Raw genomic sequence first — 18,731 nt, forward strand, 5'->3', positions numbered from 1 at the left:
CACATGAAGCCTTCATGCTGTTCCGAACAGTATTTTCTACGACTGGTAACAGAGATAGGCCTCAGTACTATGAATGTTACCACTCTCTCAAAAACAGCATTGCAACCCTAAGCAAGTCACTTAGCTCATATCTTCAGGACCTGCAGGCACTAATAAAAAAAGTATGTGTGTTTGTGCAACCAGTTAACCTTTCCTGGATAAATACAGATTAAAATGAAAATGAGGTAAAAGCACAGAGGAGATAGAGTCACTGTTGATCTAATGTCCACTCCCCCACTATAGTAGAAGTTCAGTGGCTCTGAGCTTTGTGTGAACTCTTGACCATCTCCTTCTTTGCAGATAGCATATCTTCAGGGGGTACAAACTTGGGTTACAGAGGAGTCAGCTCAAAGCAGACTGTCTGAGCAGTGCTTTTTTTCCCCCACACTCATCCACTGCCCTTCACACTTCATGTCTTATCTTAAATAACACATGGCTGTCTAGTGTCTTGCTTTCGTCTAGTTACCTGCTAAGCTATTAATGATGTTTCTCCCAAATGGTTCATGCCAAATCTTCTGTAAATATGTGTTTAGATGAAAAGCAGGGTAGCAAGGTGGTGGTGCATATGATTATTTCAGAGAGGAGGGGAAGGCACAAAAGTGTAAATAGTTTAGGGACTGTGGTGAGGTGGATTAGTGGGTGGTTAGAGGCTCAGCTCATTATGTGCCAGGTCAAGTTAAGGAAGAGACAGAGCAGAGCAGAGAAGAAGAGGAGAAAGAAAAGGGAAAATATGTGAAGAGGCATTAAAACAAGAGCTCAAGGTGACCAGTGCTTTTTAGAGATTTTGTACCCTATTTTTTTTTTTTTTATTAATCTAAAATCTGTTTTGGTTTTCGACAAGAAAATGCACATATACATATTGTGCATACATTCTTATATAGATACAGTAATACATGTGACTTATACATTCAGCTTCTCCATTTCATAATGTCACAAACTGGCTCAGGTTTTGTTACAAAATGACATGAATGTAAGTTTCTTTTCCAATTAAAATAATTAATTAAACAAGAATAAAGCAAAAAAAAAAATGTATGTGCATGTTGTTCAATAAAGGAAACAAAAAAAAAAAACAAAACAACCAAAACCTGGAGATGTGGATCCTAGGGGGAGAGAGAGAGGAAATGAACTGGAGCAAGCTTATATAATCCCTGTTGAGGCCTTCACCGCTGCCACAACATTGGCATAACAATCCTTTCTACCTGCATTCTCCTGCAGGAAAACACTTTCAGGAAATCAATATTGGGAGGGTCATAAGAATAATCTTAAGTGAGAAGTCATAATCACATTTCAATAAGAATGTAACCCATAATTAAGGTTTACCTTTACGGAAATCTTTTGCAGGTGCCGCATTACCACCATAGACAATATGTTGTTTCCCGGAGGCTTGATTTCAGACACTGTGCCAGCTGAATGTGTAGAACACAGTGCTAATATGACAAGGAACTCTAAAACTTAGTAATGAGTTGACATGAGTCTTTGGGGACCTACAAATCAGCTTAAATATGAAATGGTGTGACTAGGGAGTTTGTTACATGCACTTTGAGTAGGATACAATATGCAATTTCCTCTTCAAATCCCCTACAGTCAAGACTGTCTTATAGTGGGCATATTAGATATGTAGACTCATAATTATTTTGTATGTTTTCTGTACCTTTAGGGCAGGATATGGTGGCTGCAACAAATACCTTTGCTCTAAGTCCCGAAGCTGCTTGTTTGACTGCAGACTTGTGGCTCTGGAGTATTTATTTTCATTGTGTTTGTGTGTCTGTGTGTGTATGTGCATGACTGCTTGTGTTCACAGGCCTTTTCTGGGAACTCCAATTCAGAGAGCGTGGTTCGCCATGAGCTGCAGCAGGGTATCGTGGCTCGCTTCCTAAGGTTTGTCCCACTGGACTGGAGTGAAGAGGGACGGATTGGTCTACGCATAGAAGTCTATGGCTGCTCCTACTGTGAGTGGAGACAAACACACATAGACCCACTCACATACACTCTGAACCTATTCATACTGCAAAAACTATTATTAACCTTTATAATTATGGATCCGTGGGGAGAGCCTAATGATGGTTTGTCAATGCCAATCAAGTTCCTTATGAGCAGATTCTATGTAGGAATCAAACACAAACCCAATGTGGAAAACTATCTGGCCTCACACACACACACAAAAATCTCGGTGTTCAGAAAATGCAAAGCACCATTATAAAATGATAGACACATACAAATTGAAACACTTTCTCTCTCTTTCTTACAAATGTATCATCTATGGAACTGACTCTCTTGCAGCCTCTTTGCTCTCATCCTATTAAAGGCTGCCAAATTGATTTTGATAACAATTTTCAATTAAGGCTCTGCATAAATTACTGTTATAAGTGACACACAGGTTCTTTCATTTCAGAGATGTGATTACACTGTGTATGGGTGTCAATGAGTGTGTGTGTTTGTGTGTATATACAAGGCTACCTATTGCATTCAGTCCCTGGACTTTTGATTATTCCTCCCTTGTTTGATTTCCTTCCATTGTTAAAAGAAAAGCAAGTCAGTAATGATAAGACCCAAACACACATATGCACAGATGAACAGAACAATAAGGCCTTTGGGAACATTTGCATTATTGATATAATATCTTTTTTAAACACATTTTTTAAAACCACTTTAATATTAAATAGAATTTTGTCAGCTCACAATTATGATGCCATTATACTTTTTAAAATAATATATATGCTTTTCAACTTCATACAAAAAAATTACAGCCAAATAATAGGTTATGGAACAGTGTCAAACACTGGACGTTTTGTGAGTTGTAAGCTAAATGTGGCACCTGAAAGACAGTATATACCTGCAAGGTATTTTCAATAATGGTTATGAGTCTTTCTGTCAGTAGCTTGCCAAATGTAAAAGTAAGTATCCATACAGTGGGTAGACTAAATATCAGATTTGATTTAGATTAGATTAGATTAGATTAATTCATTCTGCAGCCTCTCCACTAAGACGTGCATTTGTCAGGTATTAATATAATTCTACAGATGTTTCTGTAACAGAGCCTGTTGAAATTCAATATTTGTTGGTTGTAATTTATGATGGAATGTATTGGAGACATTTTCATTAAAATGCCATGTATAGCTCTTTTTTTTTTTTTTCAACTTTATGCATTAAGAGTTTTATCACAAAATACTCTCAGTGATGCAGTATAGTTCAACACTACAACGTTCATCTTCCAAAATTGCTGTACAGTGTAATTAACACCTCTCTGGAATAGTTTGAACAAAAAGTGAACATTATCACTTTCATGAAGCAAAGATTTATTACAGGATTGTTGTTTTAGACTGCATCAGTTTTACCAAGATAATGCCAGCTTGAGTATATTGTACCCAATTATAGTTGTCAAACAACAAAACAGGATTGCATTTTGATTTTCACATTTCAGCCAAAGGTGTACAAAATAATAAGAAACACAGTACAATGGGGAATATGCACTCCAACTGCGGAGGCAAAATCTGGGAAGGAATAGATCATAAGTTACACTTTTTCTTATCATACCAAGAAATGCTCCTTATGTGACTGTAGCAAACACCTACTCCAAGAGAACCTTTCAGCAGTCAGTAGGATAACAAAGTCATTATGGGTAAGAGCTGTAAATGTGCTTCTGTTTTGTGAAAAAAAATCATGAAGCATCATGTGGAACGTTTCTGGCTTTCCATTTTAATATTAAAGACATTTTATTTAAATGTGTGATTGTTATTGATAAGATTAATAATAATTGGCAGTAAATACATGCTTAAAAATCAGATATCAGTGATGACAGTAACAATCACACATGCATGTGCTCACACAAATTCACACAAACACACACATATAAACAGTCCCACTGTATTATCATCCTTCAGAGTTGTCTGTCAGCTCTGTTTTGAAGCCTGCGGTGCCTTCTCATGATTACTCTGTCACTGCTCCTTTCTTCAGCATTCAGTCAGAAAATGAGAGCTCATGCAGTATATTTGTCTGTTCTTCTGGCCATTCTCTACTCCTCAACTCTCCGGTTCTCTTAGAATGAACTTCTCATTAACGTTGTCCTGCTTCTCAATGCAAAGATGAAAGTGAGAAGTATAATGTTGTGAAGTAACAAAGACAATAGGATGAAAGAAGTAAAAAGGAGAAGTAGGAGGAGGAGAAGGAGGCAGATAAATATAGATGTTATGTTCCCAACATAATCACCAAATATGTTGCTTATAGAAGATAATTCGTGTTTTTGAAAATGTATGATAATTAAATGCAATAGCAAATTATGACTCATCTAGGACTGTGCAGTGAAAGGCTATGTGTGTATGTGTCTGTGCCAGAGCTAGAGGCTATAAAGGAGTCGTGATCCACCATGCTGTGGAATTTACATGCTCATTTCCATTTTGATTAACATAGGATCAACAGAAAATCAATTATTTTAGAGATGAGTCAGGAAATAGTAAAACTGGTATGTGAGAAAAAGGGGTGCCAGACAGAAACAGAGTACAAATTTAATTTTCTATACAAATGCAGTCACTCTCACATAGGTTTCATTTCACAATCATATCCGTCTTCAACCTGTGCCCTATTTATGCCAACAGTACTTTTAAATCTATTGTCAGGATAAACAAATTTAAGTAAAATTTCAAAACTGTGTGCAACCATCAGATCAAAAATCCAAACATATTTAATTTCCAGTTACTGGTATATGAAAAGCAAGACAATTTTTCTTCTGTTACAGGTACAGTAGGTGATATTGTTCATGATCTGTTTTTGTGCTCATAGCCATCTAATATGCTGCTCTGATTTTTTCCATAAATACAATTCCTAATGATTTGTCTTGGGGAAGTGGCCATTGGAAGAACTGAGTTTTCCCATTGGCCACTGGGTGGAAAAATAAATAAATAAAACAGCAGCAAAGAGAGAGAGCGAGGGCAAAAGCGAGGACAAGATAGAAATAGAGATAGATGTATCACGGTAAACAGTGCAGTTGAGCAGGTGTCATTTCACTCACGTCTGTTTCCCTACACATGGTCCGTTCTGTCTGAGATCTCCACCCTCACAGTCACCATTTATTTGTTTGAATCATTATTATCTGTCTGTCTGATTAGTTGATATTTTTGTTTTAGAACAATCGAAGAAAGAAAAAAGCCATTAAAATTACAATACACTTGGTTCTGAATTTACTGCTGTACTATCACTCTCAGTCTCTACATAATTTATAGGCTAGGGAGTAAAAAGTAAAATATACAAATAAAATTTCATACAATGCATATTGAGCATTGTCGTGTATAAGCAAGGGTAGAGGGGTCGTGGTGGGGGATTAACTGAGTCAATTAACCTAATCCTAACCTGCATATTTTTAGACTGTGGGAGGAAGCTGGAGTATCATCAGGGCCCTTTCTGTGTGGAGTTTGCATGTTCTCCCTGTGCTTGTGTGGGTTTTCTCCAGGTACTCTGGTTTCCTCCCACAGTCCAAAAACATGTATGTCAGGTTGATTGGTGACTCTAAATTGTGAGGTTGTTTGTCTCTATGTGGCCCTGTGATGGACTGGTGACCTGTCCAGGGTGTACCCCTGTCTTTCACCCAAAGAGAGCTGGGATAGGCTCCAGCAGATCCCCGTGAGCCTTCATAGGAATAAGCGGGTATAGATAATAGATTCTTGACATGATACAGTTGAAATATCTGTGGTATAGTTTTACATTACCTGATTAATGAGCTGTATGCATGTCTTTCTATTTTGTTGTAAGCTGTGAAGTCAGGCGATTAAATAAGTCTCACATTTAGAAGACATTTAGGGGGATATTTACTAACATTCTTGACACTAAACAGTGAAATTGTGTGTGTGTGTGTGTTTAAGGAGACACAACAGGGTTTGGGCTGAGAAAAAAAAGCAGGTTTCACCAGTACTGCTGAAAGCATGGCAGCTGGTATTCATTTGAGATGTTGTTGGCGTTAACACATTTCAGGAAGGAGGCAGTGTTTCCACAGCACATCTGTCTTTTTCAGATGCCAAAGGAGAATGTGAGAAACTTTTACAGGCTGTCAGGTCAAACCATTCATCAATCACTGAAGGAAATAATTTCTATCATTTTATCATTTGCATCTCTAGTGTTGTTGAACATTACAGCTAAATTGACTGCAGTTATGCCATAGTTTGTGCACCTGATGGTAATTTGCTTCAGCTTTAGTAAATATGCTCCTTAGACTGATGGATTAATGTGTAACAATTAGATAAGTATAAATACTTTTGCCACCTGAAGTGGGTAATGTTTATGAATATATAGCATACTCTTTATCAGATCAACCTCAAACCTGATTATGATTTCAAGCCCGATATCTCATTTATCAAGGTAAACTAAGAACTTTTGACATTTGCACACTTTCAGCACCCACAAAACTGCTACATTTTGTAACTACATACACTCCAAAACTTAGCAAATTTTCAGTTTCTCTCAAAGTGATACTGAAATTAACTTCTTGTTTTTCAAACACTGATAAGCAGTAAATTCCTGTCATCTATTTGAAGATTGCGTTGGCTGTTACATGAATTGATCCATCCAAGTCAACCTCGGTCACATCTCTGGTGTAATACCACCATCTAGGTCAGTGTCCGAAATGGCATGGTCTCCTGAGTCAGGGTCTAAAAACCTGAGCCACCCTCTGAGCTTGCCATCACTGTGTCCTGGATAGAGACCATGTAGTTGTCCCTTGTGGCTTGCAACCTCTTTCTTTTGTTTTTTTATTTTATCTATTACAAAACAGAACATTTTATAAATAAGTGAAAGTATGTACATGTACTTGCCTGCACATCCAACCAGCGGTTTTTGGTTTTGGTTAGCTTGTGCCTCTGCAGAAACTTGTTAGAGCTGGAGCTTCACCCAACAGCTTTTCAGCCCAAACTAGTTAAAACACTAAAACACCTGTGTGAGTGTGTCTTTGAGTTCAATGAGCTCATGTAATTGTCCTACTCATCAGTTTTGCATCAGTTGATATTACATTTGTAGGGATCACTCTGGAAAAGATTTGTTTTACTGTGATGAAATCAAAAGCCAAAACTTAATTAATGAATCTCCTGATCTTACTGAATACACCCCCAAACAGGCCAGACATTGTCGTCTGTCCAAGACACAAACCCCTCCTTTCATCTGATCGAAAGAAAGCTGACCTACATTTATGGGCACACATCCTACTCTCACACTAGAGACCTCTGAGAACTCAAACATCAGGTTCACTTCCTTTATCTAACCTGTTTATTTACACAAGACATTCTAGGATGCTGGGATAGAGACCCTTTCTCCATTTTTTTTATCATTGCCATAATATCTTTTTTTTTTTGGAAATGTGATTTTCATTAGATCCTGATCATAAATATAGATAACCAGTCTATCACAGGGCTGACACATAGATACAGACAATGATATTCAGACCTAAGGGCAGGAAGAGTTTGTCTTAGTTCTAAATGTTATTTTAACTTTTGATTATCCTTTGCCTGCCTATAACCTGTGTCAATTTTATTTCAAATTTTGTAGCCTAAGAACCTTTGTAGACAAAGGCTAAATTAAGTTTTGTTTCAGTCGAATTGTGGTTTAAGGTATAGAGAAGTCATCAGAAACAAAAATGTTAAATTTTGTCACAGCTCCAAAAGCCACTGCCGTAAACCTGTCCTCCGGCCCAACCCGGGACACTGAAACAATGGCCAAAGACAGATAGAAAAGCCACCGAAACAGGGAGAAAACCTGCTTCTGCAACAAAGCAGACCTTTCTCCATCCTGGAACCTAACCAAGCTCTTCTTCACAGCTACGGTTAGATACCCTTGTGGCTGAGCTGTGGTTTGGCCATAGCCTCTCTTAAAGCCAGAAACTCCTCCATAAACTTAGAAATCCTTTTCTCTCCAAATTGACTTTTTAATCAAAGAACTCTAATATTCTAATGAGATTTAACTCATTCTTCCACCATCACTTTTCACTAGTAGATTAATTCATTAATCCACCCATTCAGTCATCACTTTGTTCATTATGTGCCATCTCATCTGTGACCCACTACCATCTCCTTTTTCCTGGTGTACATATATAAATTAACTTACTTAGATGTACAGAGCTGGTGTTTTAATGTTTTCTCTTATAAGAGCAAAAACCTCTCTGTCTGAGAATTCTGTCTTTCAAATTTGAGAGTTATTACTAATAATTGTTTATTGTTTACTGTGTAGCTCATAACAAAAAAGCTTGGTGCCTGACTTTCAATGTATTATTACAAGGTATATTAATAACCATAAATTATTATGTAGATCCCACTACACATTACAACAAGCTATTTCTCTCTACTCCTATCATTAGCATATCAACACATCTGACAAGGTTTTCAGTAATTACTGTGGGCTGTGGGTTTATTGTCAATATAACGATAGCTGGGAATAGACATTTTATAAAGTTTCTCTGATTTCTTGACCTAGTCATAGACGTGTGTAGGCCACAGTAAGTTTATCAGCTTGGGATGAAGGTTCTGACTATGCAATCATGTCTTGCCTTTTCTTACCTTCCATGATTTTATGTTTCCTCATTCATTTGATTTTGTTTTTCTATTCATATATTGTCTGTTTTAGGGGCGGATGTAATCAACTTTGATGGACATGGTGTAATCTCCTATCGTTTTAAGGTACTGAATTTACTACCTTGATGTTTTATGTTATTTGGACTTAACCTTGTAGCTGTGCATCAAGGTGATAAATGTTAAAGCCTTAAAAAAAAAAAAAATCAATGAATATAAATATGGCACAATAGTAATTGGAAGCAGATTCTGATCCAGAAGCTGGGGGACCTGACAAAGTGTAAAGTTCTAAACTTTGTAAAGTGAAATGTTTTATTTTTCCCTACATTTTTATTTACACATAACAAACTGTGGTGTTAAACAACCACATGGCTTTCATTGTGTTTGTTCACATTTCTGCAGATGAAGAAGATGAAGATTATTAAAGATGTGATTGCACTGAGGTTCAAGACGTCAGAAAGTGAGGGTGTGATTCTCCATGGGGAGGGCCAGCAGGGAGACTACATTACTCTGGAGCTTCACAAGGCCAAGCTGCTGTTGCAGATAAACCTAGGTGGGAAACACATGCATGTCATTTATTTAGACAAGTAATGCAAAACAAAGCATTGCTTTTCTTGAAGCTGACCCAACTTCTGCAATGTTTCTGATTTACTGTACATTTTTTCCAGATATTGTATTTGAAATATCAAAGTGATATGTTTAAGGTCAAGATATACCAGGTCCATCCTTCTGTGTTTTGACTGTTGGTTGGATTTAATTGATGCATGCAGCTAATATGGATGTGTTTTCAAAATAATACCATCATCATAGTCTTGGCAATTATCCTAAACTTCTGTAATCAAAATTTATCTCATGTCAGTCAAGATAACTTTATCTTGGAGGTAAGATAAATTGTCCAGGCACAGCTTTTTTCCCTTTACACTGTAAACAGCAGGTACAACAATCCTTGAGTGTGTGGAACATCACTCACTGTCAACCAGCTTTGTTACTGGCAGAACTGGTATTAAAGATGTCTTACTGCAGTGATGAATTCCCCTACCCAATGTAACTAACTGCAATATAATGGCACTTTGGACTGTTAAATAAATAGCAAGTGTATTGTTATTGGCAGGAAACAGCACTAAAATTACTTAGAATTGAATTCTAACATTGATGATGGTGACTTGATTTATAAAATTGCAAAACAAAGGCAAAACCTGTAAACTTTGATAACTTTATATTCATTACCAAAACACTGGTCACACTTTTTGATTGAAATCAGTAGGAAAGTGTGATTGGTAGTGTAAATGTGCAAAACACTTTTAGTTACCACATGTAGAAGGTATAAATATATACCTTGTAGTCTACTTTGTGTACAGCAGTTAATTATTTTTTTTCTTTCTTGGCAAATCTCTGCCAGAAAAAAATGTGTTTATTGATTAGTTAGTCCAGTGTCTGTATTTAACTTGTCTGTAACTAAAATGTTAATTACAGGCAGTAACCAGTATGGCTCTATTCTGGGTCATACCTCTGTGACTACTGGCAGCCTCTTGGATGACAATCACTGGCACTCGGTGGTGATTGAACGCTACCGTCGTAATGTCAACTTCACCTTGGACAGACACACTCAGCACTTCAGGACCAACGGAGAGTTCGACCACCTTGATTTGGACTATGAGGTGAGCAACAAATAATACAGAACGTAATGTTAACTGAATGTGAAAGACAGAGAAAGGTAGTGTAGTTGAAGGAATTACTCAGCATACGTACTGTCCAAACAGACAGAGGAGGTGGCGTAATGCTTGTGACACCGAGGAGAGAAGCAGTAACAGGCTACCGAAATATCTTGGTAGTACATTTACTGAAATACATATATACTGAGTTACTCTGCCCACAGACTAAGTGAAAGATTATACAGGTGAACACTAGCCTATTTTTCTTCCTGCTGCATCTGCATCTTCAAGGTTTAAACAGTGGTACATCAACTTTGCTAGCTAGAGTAGCTAGAAATGTCATTCTATCTCTATATGCTGAAGGAGCAGTGAGCACAGTGTGTAGGTGAACTATCTATTAACTACACTGTCAGAGCTAATGTTGGCTCACATTAAGCTCCTGCTGGTCAAACAAAGTCTGCTTCACATATTGTGTCCAGCAACAATAGCAGCCTAGCAATGTACTACATCTTGCTTATATTTTAACCAGGCTGGGTTACTCCTTTCCAGTCTGTGCTCTCTCCCCTCCACTCTCAAATCGTTTTCAAGCAGTTGGAGCAAAAATACCCACTGTGCTCACAGTTATATTAGTACATCAACTATTAAACTTTTTTGTGATAGCTGTGCAAAGTGCCTCCATGAAATTGGGAGTAACAGTGATGATTTAGTTCATATTTTTACTGTCTTAAAGGTGTTTTTTTTTATTGTATTGTACTATAATATAGTTCTTTATAATATAAAATAGCTGGAAGACACTGTGGCCACTGATGACATATTTGAGGTGATTTAGTTGTCACTTTAAATAGACTTGATTGTTATGGCTAATATGTAGAGTGTTGATATTTGGATGCAGTAATATTAATTTGTATTTAGGGCCAACAGGTGGATGCTGGGGTAGAAGCAGTAGTAGTAATAGCAACAATAACAAAATGAGAGAGCAGGGCAGCAATAGACTGAGTAGAGGACTGACTACTTCTGTACATCACATTAATAAAAAAAAAGCAGGTTGGATATGCTGCAACAAGAAGAGCTTGCTGATACTTGAATTATATGCCTGAAGTACCATGCAGGTTTTGCATCATTAATGTTTGAAATGAATGATGGAGGTGAACATTGGTCTTATAGAAAATGAAGAGATGGTTTAGCAGCTTTGGGAAGTGCTGATTTTCAGCACAGAGTATTGTAAAGTATCTGCTAATGTGAGCAGATAAAATCTGGTTGCCTAGTGATTTCATACTTATGAAAGACAATGTCATCTTTATTTATTAATAGTTTGTGTTTGTTATGCAGTTTTTCACTTCAAGGTCTCATTATCTTATGTTTTCTGATTAAACTTACTAAACTTACTAATACGCTTTACTGATCTTGCAATGCATTTTAACAATTTATCATTGGTGAATACTTTGCTTCCTATATCTGTACAATATGTAGAGTATGTACATACATACTCTACATATTACCATACCTTACACCATACAGGAAATTAAATATTGGTTTTACACTATGCAAATCCATCACTTTCATATAATTAATGTCAGTCAGTAATGGGGTGCAAAGAATTCAGCTAATAATACTTGGAAACAGGAAATTGATTTTGGAATGCATAATGACCAATGAAGGGACTTCTGTGTAATGTGAATGTGTGCATGCATGTGCAACTGTGTATGGTGAATCCATATATGGGTGTTTGCATATGTGTGTGTGTGTGTGTGTGTGTGTTTCTATTAATATATTTGTATGTGAGTGTGATCTTTACTAGAGGTATTGCTGATATGGCTGATCTATACCAGTGTTAAGCAGAATGCTGAGAAATGGGGCACAACAAACTGCAGTGTAATTAAACTGAAGCTGTTAAATTAAGGGATCATCCAGGGAAATCTAAATGACATGGTGATCCAGGAGGTTTTGTATATATCTGACATTGTGCATGGTGTTTCTGTGGTGAACACTAAATTACTCTTGGTATTATTACTGCCTGACTGAGTTTCTCTACAAATAGCAAAACTGTTACAAGTTTTTATTCAAAGAGTAAGACTGTACTCCATCTAGTCCACACACTCCAGCTTGTGTGTGTCAGGTATGTATGTGTGCATGTGTGCACATCTGTGTTTCTTCTGATCTCATTTAAGTCTGTAGACTAAATATCCGGGTGCATTTGTGTCTACCATTGGCAGTAATTACCAGGAGTACTAGAGCATCACCACAGGCACACACATGCCTACACATACAGACAGACAGACACTTATTGACTGGTAATTGCACACCACCCTTCATCATCTTGTCTTCACTCAGAACAATGCCTTGAATAAAAAAACAAACAAACTGAACACATGTTTTATATGTGTATATATTTATATATATATATATGGTCAGATTTATAACTGATGCATATTTTCAAAAAATGTGCATGCACCATTGCATATTTGGTAGCAATGTCCACATGTGTATCATGTCTACACACAGACCAGGTGTGCACACAGAGCCATCTAAGAGTGAAATCAAAAAGAGAAAATCAAATGTGAGCAATGTACCTTAGAGTAATACACTGTTTAAATGGTTTTACGTTTTTTTCTTGAGTACTTCTCAAGAAAAATCTACACAGAAATCTGTAAATCTCCTGTCAGTGATTTTTAAATTTTATCCTCAACTTTTAGGCCCCCACCTTTGTAAAGCTTCTTTCAATATTAGCACCATAAATGAATAATTTATTATCATTCTGAGTTTAATAATAAGTGAGATATAACAGGCATAGTGGTTTGCATTCTTTATGTGTGTAATACATAAATGGTACAAGTACTATAAATAGCTATAGCCAAATGTAACAGCCATGCATAATGACAGCTGATCTGGTTCAATTCAGCTGAAGAATCTCACCAATGAGCCAAAATGAATAAATCTGCAGCTTTTCTTTGCCAGTCTTCTCATCGGCAGGTCCAATGAGTGATAGAGCAGGGACACGTTATCAATATGTGAACAGATGTTTATGGCTGTTTCTACATTAATTTATGTGGGAGTGAAATTCGGGGTTGTGCATGTGTCCACTTTCATTATGACTGGGATTCATGAAACATAACCAGGTTGCATGTGACTTCATAAAGCTATTGAAAAACATGTGTATCTGTAATGTATTTCTATCGATGTTTACACACACAGTTTACATCATGACACTACTGACTTTTATGCATCTATCAGTCTGACTAGACTTTTGAATCCAGCACATTTAAAAAAATGTTATATTTAATCTGTCCACCATTTTTCTTATTTTATAGTCAACAAAAGTGTTCATTTGGTTTTAATGGTACAATGTCATGGACTGTACATCTTACCAACATATCATATAAGACATGACCCTGTAATAGAGATGCTGTTAGTATCAACTAAATCTTTTTTTTTATGATTATCACAGACAAAAAGACAAAAAGTATGTGCCTATTACTGCTGCAATTTCTCTGAGCCATCTCATTTTACCTCTGCCCTGTGTCTCTCTCTAGCTGAGTTTTGGGGGTATGCCATACAGCGGGAAGCCAGTGGGTGGAGGGAGGAAGAACTTTAAAGGCTGCATGGAAAGCATCAACTACAATGGAGACAACATTACAGACCTGGCCCGCCGAAAGAAGCTAGACACCTCCAGCTTTGTAAGATAAATGTGCATACACACACATTCAAATGCACATCTTCATTAATTTAACATGACTCAGATTCAAACGTAAAAAATGAAAACGTTTGAAATAACACACTTATTTAGCTGCACGAATACTAAATGTGCTCATTATTGTAATTCTAATTCTGCATGTGACCCGAGCGAGGGGGCAAATTATTCACTGAACCGAAACAGTTTAACAGATTCATAATTTATCAGATACAACTGACCCATCAGTGGCCTTTCCATGTGTTTTCCTCTTGTCTTTATGCTTCCTCTTGATGTCATGACTGCTATTTCATTGCAGCCTACAAAGACAGACTAGAGCTGTTTGCTTTCAACATACCTCAGAAGAATTTGTAGCATATTGAGCGCTTTGCTTCACCTCATCAAATGCACAGCACTTTGGGTGACTGCTGGATGTAATTTCAACACCTTAAGTGTCTGTCATCCTTAAAATTAGTTACTGAACAATCTTTGATAGACTATAAAGTCTTAGGACGCTCGTCTCTCCCCACCTCCAAAGCAGTGGACAGCCAGTGTATTAGCTTCGATCTCTGGTGAACTGATTGAACAAATGGAGGCATTAATCAGGTTCATTAAAGCCACACCTCTAATTTTCTCTGATGACTCTCATAGCCATTCATTTCTAATCAAAACAGATCCCTTCTCAACTTTCAGAACACACACACACACACAAACACACACACAGACAGGCAATCAGGAACAATCTATAGTTGCTAAGGCAGCTCAGCATTGTGCATTTGCTAATGATTTGATTAAGAGCGCAATGTTGAGGAAGCTCAATGGTAATCAGTGCCTAAATTTCACAATAGTGTTTGTTTTCCTCCATCACACAAACACCTGCCAGGTTAGTGTTCAATCCTGGTTTCAAAGACAGGGTGAGTCACAAAAAGATATTTCTGTAATATGCACAAGCAACAGGAGTCTGTGAATCCAGCTTCAATCAGGACATCTGAAGGCAAACATTCAGACACTAGATTCAAAGCTAGAAAACCTGGTGGACAAATACATGAAGGTGTTGGGGAATTTAAAAAATATAGGCATCTTCACATCAAAACCCGCTTTCTGGTGATTGCCTTTGTTTTGAATTTTCTAGTTGAAGAACAGCTACTGATAACTGCCTTTCATCTCTGTTTTACTCTCTAAATCTGTGTCTTTCCAGCGTAACCTGTCCTTCTCTTGTGTGGAGACCCACACCTTCCCAGTCTTTTTCAATGCCACCAGCTTCCTGCAGCTGCCAGGTCGAGCCAGTCACAACACATTATCTGTGGGTTTTCAGTTTCGTACGTGGAACCCCAATGGGCTCCTCCTATTCAGTAATCTTGATGATGGCACACTTGAGATCTCCCTTGATGACGGCAAGGTTGTGGTCCACATCAATGTGTCGACAACAACTAGGAACCAGGTGGATTTATCCTCAGGTGAGTTTGCCATCAAATACACCCATACATCTTACAATTTAAAGTTAATGCACAGTAGCAACAATGTCTCATTTAAATGCTCATTTTTATTGACTCAAGGAGATATTTGTTTCGGCTCATCTCTTCACAGTCTCCATCCAAGACTATATTGAGGCTCTAGTAGTCTTGTCTTCTTTTTCTTCCTCAGATATAATTTACAGTTAATGCAGAAAATACATAGGCAATTCTAAGTAAAACTGTTTGTGCCAACTGGTTAAAAGGCATGTAACTATGAGTGCTACATGTGAATCAAATTGTTGTAGACGAAGCTAAATTTTCACACATTAACACATTAATAATTACAATAAAAATAAGAAAGAAATGCAACTATATTTCCAGCAAGTCTCTCTTCAAAGGCCCTTTTCATTTTATTAAATCAAGTCAAGTCAAATTTTATTCAGACAGCCCAATATCACATATCACATATTTGCCTCAAGGGGCTTTACACTCTGTACAGCATGTGATACTATCTGTCCTTAGACCCTGAGATTGGAAGAAAAAAGTTAAATAGGAAAAAATGGAAGGGTAGAAACATCCAGAATCAGATATAAAGCATACATATAAAATATGCTGTTTTAAAAAATTTTTAATGCTGATATTTCTTTAACTTTGCTTTTACCTTCCCAGACACATTTATTCAGTCCACTGCTGCTTTAATAGGCCATTATTCCCAAGGGTAGGGATTATTAGAGTTACCCTCTAGGCTAATTGGGCTTGAGCCCGCGATTACATCAGTATTACTAGAATACACAAACACAAATTCTTGTATGCAAAGACATACTCCCTCTTTTGCGTCTACTATTACTATCTCTAAGAAATAAAGCCACACTGGTGTATGGCGTCAGTGACATAGTGGGTGCTCAGTAGGTTTGTAATGGAATGCTTAGTGCCCCTTAATGGTAAACATGCTAGAGAGAGATGTGCAAATATGCATACATAGGGAATGAGAGAGTGAAAGAGAGACATTCTTACACAGACTATGTAATACATTTTTCTGTTCCCAGTGGGGATAATTTGTTTAAGAAGCTGTTTAGCAACAGCTTATTCAGACATACAGTATAATCAGACATCTGCTAGAAGGTAAATCCATAAAAACTTAATCCACCAATGATTCCATTTGCAACTTTTAACTTATAAAATATTTCAAGCACCTTAGATTGACATACACGTCGTGTAGGGAATGTAGTAAATCACAGAAAGTGGTATCTCACTGATGTAATTTATTTTGCAGTAAGGAGAAGGGAGCTACACAATAAAAAGTAAGGACGAATAAGTTGTTTTGTGTAAACAAATGTCAGAATAGATCACGGTTTGGAAATATATTGTAGTTAAAAATCTTACCCAGTTATAGTTGTCCAAAAAATAGACTATATATACATTTATCTTTTCTTGAGAACACTGGGGCACCAAGCATTCGGAGGCATTCTGTTTTATGGACTGTAATAAGATGGATCATCAAAGAAACTCTTTTAGAAACCACATGATTGGGTAAAGTGTTACACAATTGCTTGCGGATCATATACAGTATGTGATATTTACCAGTCTTAATTTAATGTGGTAAAAGGTGGTCCAAATGTTTGAACTACTTCTCTTCTGCTTTCAAAGAAAATCATTCCAACCTTGATTCAGTTTTGTAAAAAATATCAGAAATATGAAACTAGGAAGTCTCTGTAGTTTTCTTTTCAGACACTATGTAAATATATATATATATATATATATATATATATATATAATAACAATGTGTTTGTGTAAGCATTTGTAGGTCTGAACCGAACAGATAAAACATCAAGCCTTTCTATGTAGGACTGTATTACAAGCATTGTCCTCAAGCTTTCAGCTTGTAATTTCTAAAGGGCTTTTTCTGCAAAACCCAAACGAATCGACAAGTGCAATAAAAAATGGATTGAGGATGAAGGAGGGGAGGTGATCAATAAACGCTTCATATCTCTGATAGTATCACTTGAATATCTTCATAATCACATTCAGGTGGTATCACGTCCCAGGTCATTAATTTTTTTTATTTTTATTTTTTGTCTGATTGGAGTCAGAGCGAGAGTTACAATAGATGATGCCTGTTATGAGGAACACACACACACACACACACAATTGTCCCCAGGGCATTTACTCATATTCAAAATGTGTGTGCGTTTACAGGTATGTGGTCTTGACTGTGTGTCTGTGAGACACCAAAAACATACCCTGAGGTTGTTTGTGACTTGCGGAAACATGCTCCCCTCTCCTTTGAAAAAAATGTCTGTCATTTCATCCACAGGCCCCTCTCAAGCAGAGAGAGGGGAAGAAACTAAAGGGAAAAAGAGGGAACACCAGATTTAGACTGTGGGTGTCTTCTTGACAGTATGTGTCTGTGTCTGGTGCATTAATACAGGGTACTTATATGTGATTCCTGCAGAGACTGATTTTCCACTCACTTTCATTTTACTTACTCATTAACTCTCCAACTCCCTTCTCTTCTTTTTCTTTCATCTCTCATTTGTTAGAAAAATATGACACTTGTTAGGCTAGCGCTGAGAAGTGTTGCCTGGATGACTGTGTAGCAGTCAAATTTATGTGCCCAAATTTAAAATAAACCCAGATTTTCGACATTAACTGTGAGTACTGGTATTTGTGTCTGAGTATGTGTGTTGAAAATGCTATCATCTGATCATCCTCTTGATTAATTATTGAATTATTGGGCACCAGCATTGTTTCCATGGAAACAATGTTCTGTCTCCAGTGCTTTTGCAGACCCAGAAAAATCTCATTTCCAATAAGGTTCTTATGAAGAAATTTGTTGTTGGTTGTCAAAGAAGGCCGTACTTTAACTAGTCATAATTAATTTATTTTGTGTATAGATACACACTGTATACTTCCATCCATCCATTTTCTATACCCGTTTATTGCTTAACCAGGGTCACAGGGATCTGCTGGAGCCTATCCCAGCTCTCTTTGACAGTGGCACACCCTGGACAAGTCAACTGTATACACACATAAAGAAACAGAAAGATCTCATTTCATCTTATTGTACTGTTGTCATCATTCCTTCCAGTAGTAAAATAGTACTGTGTTCAAGATTTCATGTTTTTAAAACTTCAGTATCTCTATATATCACTTGTCAATTTCATATTATATGTTATTATTATGAACATTCTTTGTATAATGAAAATATTGTCTTGCTCTTTCACCTGCTTTGCTTTCCTGCTCTCCATATTTTTGTATTTTTTTTCATTATTTTTCTATTTTGGCCTATTTGATACCACCAGGGAAACTGACAAGCTGCAAAGTCACTCCCCATAAGAGTTTAGGCTCATTACAAAACAGGACAAAGCCACAAGCAGCA

General features: G+C 37.0%; 1 protein-coding gene across 1 annotated transcript in view; it reads left to right on the forward strand.

Annotated features, from left to right (window-relative positions):
- The window catches only part of cntnap2a (contactin associated protein 2a), a 333,364-nt gene that overhangs the window by 169,396 nt on the left and 145,237 nt on the right, over positions 1–18,731 (forward strand). The window contains exons 4-9 of the mRNA XM_026292263.2: positions 1,841–1,988; positions 8,635–8,687; positions 8,982–9,132; positions 10,053–10,237; positions 13,762–13,905; positions 15,097–15,355. Of these exons, the coding sequence (XP_026148048.1) occupies positions 1,841–1,988; positions 8,635–8,687; positions 8,982–9,132; positions 10,053–10,237; positions 13,762–13,905; positions 15,097–15,355 (940 nt within the window). The remainder of the gene's footprint in view (positions 1–1,840; positions 1,989–8,634; positions 8,688–8,981; positions 9,133–10,052; positions 10,238–13,761; positions 13,906–15,096; positions 15,356–18,731) is intronic.

This window comes from Mastacembelus armatus, chromosome 20 (assembly GCF_900324485.2).
Source record: "Mastacembelus armatus chromosome 20, fMasArm1.2, whole genome shotgun sequence".
In the NCBI taxonomy this organism is placed as follows: Eukaryota; Metazoa; Chordata; class Actinopteri; order Synbranchiformes; family Mastacembelidae; genus Mastacembelus; species Mastacembelus armatus.